The sequence below is a fragment of the Cebus imitator genome, unplaced genomic scaffold, assembly GCF_001604975.1.
Source record: "Cebus imitator isolate Cc_AM_T3 unplaced genomic scaffold, Cebus_imitator-1.0 Scaffold111, whole genome shotgun sequence".
NCBI lineage: Eukaryota > Metazoa > Chordata > Mammalia > Primates > Cebidae > Cebus > Cebus imitator.
Window position 1 is genome coordinate 2,357,932 of NW_016107426.1, and position 9,992 is coordinate 2,367,923.

The 9,992-nt window shown below is 46.0% G+C and overlaps 1 protein-coding gene across 1 annotated transcript in view; it reads right to left on the reverse strand.

The window, feature by feature from the left end:
* The window catches only part of LIPH (lipase H), a 50,064-nt gene that overhangs the window by 25,871 nt on the left and 14,201 nt on the right, over positions 1–9,992 (reverse strand). Inside the window, exons 3-5 of the mRNA XM_017538393.2 lie at positions 9,079–9,187; positions 2,616–2,717; positions 969–1,058 (exon numbers count right to left, since the gene is read on the reverse strand). Coding sequence (XP_017393882.1) covers positions 969–1,058; positions 2,616–2,717; positions 9,079–9,187 — 301 coding nt within the window. The remainder of the gene's footprint in view (positions 1–968; positions 1,059–2,615; positions 2,718–9,078; positions 9,188–9,992) is intronic.

The following is a 9,992-nucleotide window of genomic DNA, read 5'->3' on the forward strand; positions in this document are numbered from 1 at the left end:
GGGTCTCACTCTGTTGGCTTGGGTAGAGTGCAGTGGCATGATGATGGCCCACTGCAGCCTCTACTTCCTAGGCTTAAGCAATCCTCCCACCTCAGCCTCCTGAGTAGCTGGGATCACAGGCGTTCCGCCACACCCAGCTAATTTTGTTTTTATTTTTTGTAGAGATAGAGTCTCCCTTCTGTTGCCCAGGCTGGTCTTGAACTCCTGGGCTCAAACAATCCTCCCACCTTGGCCTCCAAAAGTGCTGGGATTACAGATGTGCACCACTGTACTTAGACAAAATATGCCTTTTTATTTATTTTATTTTTTTTGAGATGGAGTTTCACTCTTGTTGCCCAGGCTAGAGTGCTGTGGTGTGATCTCGGCTCACTGCAACCCCTGCCTCCCAGGTTCAAGCAATTCTCCTGCCTCAGCCTCCTGAGTAGCTGGGACTACAGGCATGCATCACCACGCCTGGCTAATTTTTCATATTTAGTAGAGACAGGGTTTCACCATGTGAGCCAGGCTGTTCTCAAACTCCTGACCATGGGTGATCCACCAGCCTTGGCCTCTCAAGGTGCTGGGATTATAGGTGTGAGCCACCATGTCCAGTCCAAAATATGCCTTTTTATCTTCTTTTTTTTTTTTTTTTTTTTTTTTGAGGCGGAGTTTTGCTCTTGTTGCCCAGGCTGGAGTACAATGGCATGATCTCAGCTCACTGAAACCTCCATCTGCCTCCTGAGTTCAAGTGATTCTCCTGCCTCAGCCTCCCAAGTAACTGTGATTACAGGCATGAGCCGCCATGCCCAGCTAATTTTTGTATTTTTAGTAGAGACATGTTGGCCAGGCTGATCTAGAATTCCTGACCTTGTGATCTGCCCACCTCGGCCTCCCAAAGTGCTGGGATTACAAGTGTGAGCCACCACACCAGGCCCAAAATATGGCTTTTTATACCAATATTTTACAAAATACAAAGTATCTGCGCTTACCTCCCAATATTGTTTTTGGGCAGCCAGGCTGATCCAATCCTCCATTTGGGTAAAAGTCTATGTTTCCTAATGGTTCCTTATAGCCCAGTGCTAAAAGAGAACACACTCTGCTTTTATATGCTTTGAATTTTTCACATCTCATAGCTCATTTGCCTGCCAGATATAAGCAGAAATTATATTATTATTGTAATCCTATCACTTCAGGAGGCTGAGGCGGAAGGATCACTTGAGCTCAGGGGTTCGAGACCAGCCTGAGCAACATAGTGAGACCTCATCTCCATCAGTGAAAAAAAAAAGGGGGGACTCAAGGAACTAACATGACATCATTAGAAAGGGCAAAACCTGGGATTTAAATCTACATTTGCCTAATGGCAAAACTCTACCCTTTCCTTCAAAATTCACTTCCCCAAAATAAATTGCTCTGTTCCATCAAGCATTAACACGTACTTTGCAAACTTCGTTGTAAGAATGCCACTGTTTCACAAAGTGACAATTTCTTTCAAGGCAAATAAATGCTGAATACCACACCAGAATGCCCGTGATAGATGGCAAAGGTTTTTTTAGGTGGTCGTATCACAAAGAGAATGCCTGATTAAATGTCCACTCTGCTATTTCCTCAATCCTCCCCAAGTTTCTTCTCCAGTGCATCTCCGAGACAGCTGGATATAGGTACCCATCCTTGAGTATCACCCAAACCCACGTGACACATATCCAATCCCAAACAAGAAAACAGCATCATGAAAGACAGGGCCGGCTGCAGTGGCTCACGCCTGTAATCCCAGCACTTTGGGAGGCCGAAGTGAGAGGATCAATTGAGTCTAGGAGTTGGGGACCAACCTGGACAACAGAGCAAGACCCCCATCAGTACAAAAAGAAGAAAAAATTAAAAATTAATAAAGATGGCTGGGCACAGTGGCTCACTCCTGTAATCCCAGCACTTTGGGAGGCTAAGGCGAGTGGATCACCTGAGTTCAGGAGTTCGAGAACAGCCTGGACAACATGGTGAAACACTGTCCCTACTAAAAATACAAAAATTAGCTGGCCATGGTGGTGAGTGCCTGTAATCCCAGCTACTCGGGAGGCTGAGGCAGGAGAATCGCTTGAACCCAGAGGTTGCAGTGAGCCGAGATTACACCATTGCACCCCAGCCTAGGTGACAAAAGTGCAACTCCATCTCAAAAAATAAATAAAAATAAAGACAGGAATGGCTAAGAAAATCTAGAGAGCCAGAGAGTTGTAGGTGCATCAGAGTCACTCTGCGTGGAGAGATTTAACACCCGAATGTATCTTTCAGCTCAAGAAAATAAAAAGAACCAACAAGACCAAGAAGTCACGCATCCAAACCCAATTGCACATACGAAAGCACTGATCTTCATGTTGAGCGAATTAGCCTGTCCTTCATGGGGCATGATGATCCCTTTAAAAATATGAAGAGGCCATGGGATAATCATCCATGCTCTAGCACGTGGTCCTGGGTGCCTACATTAAACCAGCTTCCCTTCAATATTTCCGTGGATTTGGAACGCTGCCCGGAAAAAAAAGTGGGAATCTAGAGGAACCTGATCTGCCCCTACGTGATGATCTCCCCAGGGGAGACTCTGTAGGAGTCTGGGGGTAGTCACGGGCCCACAAGGACAGGAGTGTTACCATCAGAGTCAGAATGGATGACATCAACGAACTGCGCGTCACTGGGATCTAATCTGTCCTGAGGAGGTTTCCCGTTGAATAAAGGGCCCGCAGGGTCGAGGCCTGGAAGGAAAACAGTCACTTGGCAGCCCCACACCATGAGTCACCTGCAGCCGGCCTTTGATCCCTCTAGATGAGAGTGGCTCCCAGGCTGCAGGGTACCCTGCGGGGGGAAGCACTCACACTCCCGCCCCACTTGGCAAGACTCTGCAGCCCGTTCCCACAGTGGAGACAGTTACCCTGGCTGAGCTCCTGAGAATGGCATCCAGACTCCATCACAGGCATGTCTCATGCAGAGCTCCACAGCAGGAAACTCATGCACGCGTATGAGGATCAAGGGGTGGGGATGAATGAGTTCCCCAGGAAAAAAGCACTGAAGGGCGCATTAAAGAGAAAAGAGCGGACGCTATGCTCATCTTTATCTCCCTTTAGATGATTCAGACTTTTTGGATCTCACTCAGCCCTTCCTTTTTTTTTATTAATAACACTCCTTTATAGCTTCCACTCTTATTCATATGTGCTCGCCCGTTTGATCCATGTTGCAAACCTGTGAGGGAGGCAGGGTGTCTATATCATGATTTTCCAGATGAATGGACAGTGATTCAGGAAGACCAAGACCTTGATCAGAATATAGCCTCATACTGTAACCACCTCTATCTGTTGAGCTCTTGGTTTCACTGCCCTGAGCTTAGCAAGCTCAGCAGGAAAGGGCGAAACTCACTGGTCAGGCCAAGTATCAGGCTAAGTATTGAAGAGGAAAATCAAGTGGGTGTCAATCCCTGCAGAATGCACCCACGCTGTAAATGCCTAAACCGGTTTCTTGCCCTTGGTCAATGTTATTTGGGTGTTCCTCCCCACCACAACGCAGCATCTGGAAAAACAGGAGGGGAGCTCCTATGATCTTGTAACCACGAAATAAAGATTAAATGAAAAAAAAGAAAAGAAAAGAAAAAAAAGTCAGAGGCTTCAAAAGGTTTGGTTTACCAGATCCCTACCTGGAGTGAAGAAGGTTTTAAGGCAAGTCTCCCTTGAAGTTTTGTCTATGAATGTTATCTTATGTCTCCTATCCCCTGGTGCTACATATAAAATGCAAGAGATAACCATCTTTGCCTTGATTTCCTAAGTTCCAGCCTTTTTCTTTTTTCTGGGGTTGGGGAGAGAGCCAGTTGTGGGAGCTCTTGCTATGTTTCCCAGGCTAGTCTCAAACTCCTGGGCTCAAGCAGCCCTCCCGCCTCAGCTTCCCAAAGCTCTGGGATTACAAGTGTGAGCCACCACACTCAGCCTGCCTGGGTCTAGCTTTAATCCCTCCATTTCAGCTGGTCACAGTGGCTCCCATCTGTAATCCTGGTGCTTTGGGAGGCCAAGGCAGGAGGATTGCCTGAGACCAGGAGTTTGAGGCCAGCCTAGGCAACATATGGAGACCCTGTCTCTACAAAAAAATTTGAAAATTGCTGGGTGTGGTAGCTCACGCCTGTTGTCTTAGCTAGTCCAGAAACTGAGACAGAAGGATCACTTGAGCCCAGAAGTTCCAGGTTGCAATTAGCCATGATTGTGCCACTGCCCTCCACCCCAGGCAACAGACCAAGCAAGAGAGAGAGAGAGAGAGAGAAAGAAAAAGAGAGAGAAAGAAAAAGAAAGAAATGAAAGAGAGAATGAAAAAGAAAGAAATGAAAGAAAGAAAAAGAGAAAGAAAGAGAGAAAGTAATAGAAAGAGAGAAAGAAAGAGAAAATGAGCAGTGCCTGCTGTGGGGGCATATGCCTGCAGTCCCTGTAGTGCTAGCTACTTGGGGTGGGGTCGAGATGGGGAGAAGACTGAGCTCAGAGGATGGCTTGAGCCCAGGAATTTGAGGCTGCAGTGAGCTGTGATTGCACCACTGCACTCCAGCCTGGGTGACAAAGTAAGATCCTGCCTCAAAAATAAATAGGCGGGGCGTGATGGCTCATGCCTGTAATCCCGGCACTTTGGGAGGCCATAGGAGGATAGCTTGAACACAGGAGTCTGAGACCAGCCTGGGCAACATGGCAAAACCCCGTCTCTACAAAAAATACAAAAATTAGCCAGGCATGGTGGCGCAGGCCTGTAGTCCCAGCTGCTCGGGAGGCTCAGATGGGAGCCTCAGAGGTGATCACCTGAGCCTAGGGAGGTTGAGGCTGTAGTGAGCTGTGATCTGCCACTGCACTCCAGCCTGGGTAACAGAGTAAAACTCTGTCTCAAAAAAAGAAAAAAGACTTATAAAAGGACTCCTAAGGCCAGGCGGTAGCTCACACCTGTAACCTCAGCACTTTGGGAGGCCAACGTGAGCCCAGGAGTTCAAGGCCAACCTAGGCAACATCATGAGATCCCATCTCTAAATTTAAAAAATTTTATAAAATAAATAAATGGCTCCTGAATCTAAATCCAGAACATTCTGAGATCATTGCGAAATACAAACAGAATGTGAAAAGTGAGCTTTTCCTTTTTTTGTTGTTGTTTTGTTTTGCTTTTTGTTTACTGGCTTTTTGAGACAGGAACTCACTCTGCCACCCAGGCTTGAGTGCTGTGGCACGATCATAGCTTACTGCATCCTCAAGCTCCTAGGCTCAAGAGATTCTTCTGCGTTAGTCTCCCAAAGTGCTGGGATTACAGGTGTGAGCCACCTCGCCCAGCCATAGCTTTTTCTTATTGCTCTAAGATCACCAGAAAAATGTTCATATAAGAATCCTTGGCTTTTGTTGCAGCCTTCACTGGATTGAGAATTTGATGAAAATTCTGGACCTCTCACCGGGACAGACACCCAACACTTTGCATGCAATTTCAGGGGCCTCTTCCTCCCATACCCAAGATCAATATAAGCTCTTGAAGGACGTGCTGTCCAATAGAAATACAACATGAGGCCAGGCACAGCGGCTCATACCTATAATCCCAGCACTTTGGGGGACTGAAGAGAGAGGACTGCATGAGCCCGGGAGTTCAAAACCATGGTAAGATTCTAGCTCTACAAAAAAATTAAAAATTAAGCAGGTACACACCTATAGTCCTAGCTACTTGAGAGGCTGAGGTGGAAAACTGCTTGATCCTGCGGAGGTTCAGGCTACAATGAGCCGCACTCCAGCCTGGGCAACAGAGCAAGACCCTGTCTAAAAAACAAAAATGGGGCACAGTGCCTCACACCTGTAATCCCAGCACTTTGGGAGGCTGAAGTGAGCAGATCACCTGAGGTTAGGAGTTCAAGGGCAGCCTGGCCAACATGGTGAAACCCCTGTCTCTACTAAAAATACAAAAATTAGCTGGGCGTGGTGGCACATGCCTGTAATCCCAGCTACTCGGAAAGCCGAAGGAAGGAAAACGCTTGAACCCGGGAGGTGGAGGTTGCAGTGAGCCAAGATGACACCACTGTACTCCATCTCAAAAAAAAGAAAAGAAATATAATGTGAGCCACATATGTAATTCAAAAATTTCTAGTAGCCCTCTAAGAAAAGGAAAAGTTAACAATGAAATTTTATTTTAAAAATACATTTTATTGAGATGATAGACTTTTTATTAATAAAAAAAGAAAGATATAGGTTGGGCACAGTGGCTCATGCCTGTAATCCCAGCCCTTTGGGAGGCCGAAGCGGGCGGATCACCTGAGGTCAGGAGTTCAAGACCAGCCTGGCCAAAGTGGTGAAACCCTGTCTCTATTAAAAACACAAAAATTAGCCAGGCATGGTGGCAGACACCTGTAGTTCTAGCTACTCGGGAGGCTGAGGCAGGAGAATCGCTTGAACCCAGAGGCAGAGATTGCACCATTGCACTCCAGCCTGGGTGACAGAGCGAGACTCAGTCTCAAAAAAAAAAAAAAAATATATATATATATATATATAAAAGGAAACATTTACCCAAGTATATTCAAAATATTGTTTCCAGATGTAATCAATATAAAATATTTGAGAATGAATTACATTTCTTTTTTGTACTTAGTCGTTGAAATCTAGCATGTATTTTGCATTTATAGCACATCTCACTTTGCACGGGCCACATCTCAAGTGCTCAGTGGCCTTGTGTGGCAAGTGGCTACTGTATCGGACAGTGCAGCTCTAAGGTTCCTTCTCAAAGTGTGGTGTTTGCGACAACTTGCAACTTCTGGTTAAAAATAGAGACTCCTGACACCAAGCCTGGGGACTCTGATTCCACAAGTTAGCGTGGTAACCACCACCCCAAGGTGAGCTCTATACACAGCTTAAGTTTGAGTATCACATTTAATTTGATTCACAAGTGACATAGGCACTTGAAATGTTTTTAAATTCACTTATACTCTGCCATCTTCTGTTGAAGAAGCTAATGAGAAGCAGAACTAGAAGATGCCTAGAGAGGAAGAGCAAAAGGAAGGGCAGAAGAAGGGGAAATGAAGAGATGAGGCACCATCAAGACGTAGATGAGGGACAGGCAGACCAGTTCAAGTCTTGGGAGGTGGAAGTGAATTGTGTCCTTGGTTAACAGACCACACTCCCACCACCCAATCAGCCAAAGCTACGAATCAGAGCTCCTCTCCCTCCTCCCTCTCCCTCCTCCTCCTCTTCCTCTTTTCCCTGTCCTCCTCCTCCTCCTCCTCTTTTCCCTGTCCTCCTCCTCCTCCTCCTCTTTTCCCTGTCCTCCTCCTCCTCCTCCTTCCCCTCCTCCTCCTTCCCCTCCCCTTCTTCCTCCTCCTCCTTCTTCTTCCTCCTCCTCTTCTTCCTTTTTCTTCGTCTTCTTCCTTCTTCTTTTTTTCTTCTTCCTTCTTCTTTATAGACGGAGCAGGGGACCTGGATGACTTATAAGCATACCACTGGGAAAAGTCCCACCCACTAAAGGAAAATCTCCTGACCAATATGGCAAAACCTCATCTCTACAACAAACACAAAAATTAGCTCTGCATGGTGGCGTGCACCAATAGTCCCAGCTGCCAGTGAGGCTGAGGTGAGAGGATTGCTTGAGCTGGGGGAAGCTGAGGCTGCAGTGAGTCGTGATCGCACCCCTGCACTCCAGCCTGGGCAACGAAGTGAGACCCTGCCTTAAAAAAAAACATAGAAAAAGAAAAAAGAACTAACAGATAAGGGGCACAGACAAATTCTAGCTATGTGTTCTTTCTACAATAAGGGAAAATGAAATTTTTAAAAATAAAGACATATTGCTTTCTAAGACATAATAATAATAAATTTTAAACATAAAAAGAGGTTTGTTTCCCTAGGAAAAAAGGTAAATAAAATGAAGGCAGTCTTGTCCTTTGGGGTGTAAGAGAGCAAAAACCATATAGGACAAACCATGTGACCTCAAGTACCAGGGATACAGGAGATGACAGCTGTTGTGGGGTGTTTGTGAGAAAGAGAGAGACAGACAGACAGAGGTGGCATGCCCAGAGCTATCTGCCAAGTTTAAATAGCACACTCAAACTTGGTGGCCCAGGCTGGGCACAGTGGCTCATGCCTGTAATCCTACCTCTTTGCGAGGCTGAGGCAAGTGGATTACTTGAGGTCAGGAGTGTTGGAGACCAGCCTGGCCAACATGGTGAAACCTCGTCTCTACCAAAAAATACGAAAATTAGCTGGGCACAGTGGCATCTGCCTGTAGTCCCAGCTACTTGGGAGGCTGAGGCAGGAGAATTGCTTGAACCCAAGAGGCAGAAGTTGCAGTGAGCTGAGATTGCACCACTGCACTCCAGCCTGGGCAACAGAGAGAGACTCCATTGCAAAAATAAATAAATAAATAATATATAGATATATAACTTGCAGCCTTAAAAGTTTACTTCCTAAATACAGTTTTAATCATTTACCTCTCCCCTTTTCCCATCCAATTCTACCTTTTCAGTTTCCATAGATTTAAAAGAGCTCTCTTGGTATGAGGATGGATTCTGGGAAAGGTGAAATGGGAGAGCCGCTGTGGAAAGTTGCTAAGCACGAGGCAAGAGGTTCCAGCAAGGGAGTCTTTGTTTAGGATTTGACCTGCTGCATTTCTGAATGTTTTCACTCAGTTTTGGCCCGAAAGCTGATATTTAGAGAATGAGCCCCAGCCATCAAAATTCCCATCTCATTTCCTTATCTTGAGACTCCAGCTGTGCCTGGGGACTGACACGTATTAGGTTTATCTTTCAGGCTCTCCTGATCTAAATAAAAGGAAGAAGACTAACTCCTTGGGGCACACAGATCTGAATGAGACATAGCTGCTTTCCCAGCCATAAGAGAAATAAACTCATCATCAGTTTTTTCTATAGTATATACAATGTACGATATACTTTACTTGTATTTTATTAAATAATAGCCTGAGGTCAACATTATTTTGGTCTTCCTTTTGCATGCAAGGACCCATGCTCAGAGAGTTTAGGTAATTGGGACTGGCTTTGAACCTAAGGAGTTGGATTGGCCTACATAATGCTCCCCCAGTGAGCACTCTGCCCAGGCCACCACCCCAAGCCCGTTCACAGGCGCTCACCTGTAATTCTCCCCAGCCGTCCATGGTACATCTCTCCAACAAACCCAGCTATATGGGCGCCTAGACTTACTCCGACCATGTAAATGTCATCAAGAGAAGCTCCTTTTGCCTGGAATTTCAAAAGGTCCATCATTATAAATCATAAGGGGCCAAAGACAACAACAACAATTCCTAACAACATTTGTAGGAATTTCCTGGCTGTTGAGTTTGGAGAAGTATTTCTTTTTTTTTTGAGTCGGAGTTTTGCTCTTGTTGCCCAGGCTGGAGTGCAGTGGCATGATCTTGGCTCACCGCAACCTCTACCGCCGGGTTCAAGCAATTCTTAGAGAAGTATTTCTAAGCACCTTACATCTGTTATCTCATTTAAAGATCACAATACCCATGCAAAGTAAATAGCATTCTCTTGATTATGCAGCTGAGAAAACTGAGACCCAAAGTTGATGTCATCTGCCCCAGATCAAGTAGCTGGGGAGAGAACAGAGTATGATTCAAAATAGTCTGTCCACTAGGCATGGTGGCTCACGCCTGTAATCCCAGCACTTTGGGAGGCTGAGGCGCGTGGATCACCTAAAGTCGGAAGTTCAAGACCAGCATGGAGAAATCCCGTCTCTATTAAAAATACAAACTTAGCCAGACATGATGGTGCATGCCTGTAATCCTAGCTACTCAGGAGGCTGAGGCAGGAGAATCACTTGAACCCAAGAGTGGAGGTTGCTATGCGTCGAGATCCGCCATTGCGCTCCAGCCTGGGCAACAAGAGCGAAACTCCATCTTAAAAAAAAAAAAAAAGGGGGCCGGGCGCGGTGGCTCAAGCCTGTAATCCCAGCACTTTGGGAGGCCGAGGCGGGTGGATCATGAGGTCAAGAGATCGAGACCATCCTGGTCAACATGGTGAAACCCCGTCTCTACTAAAA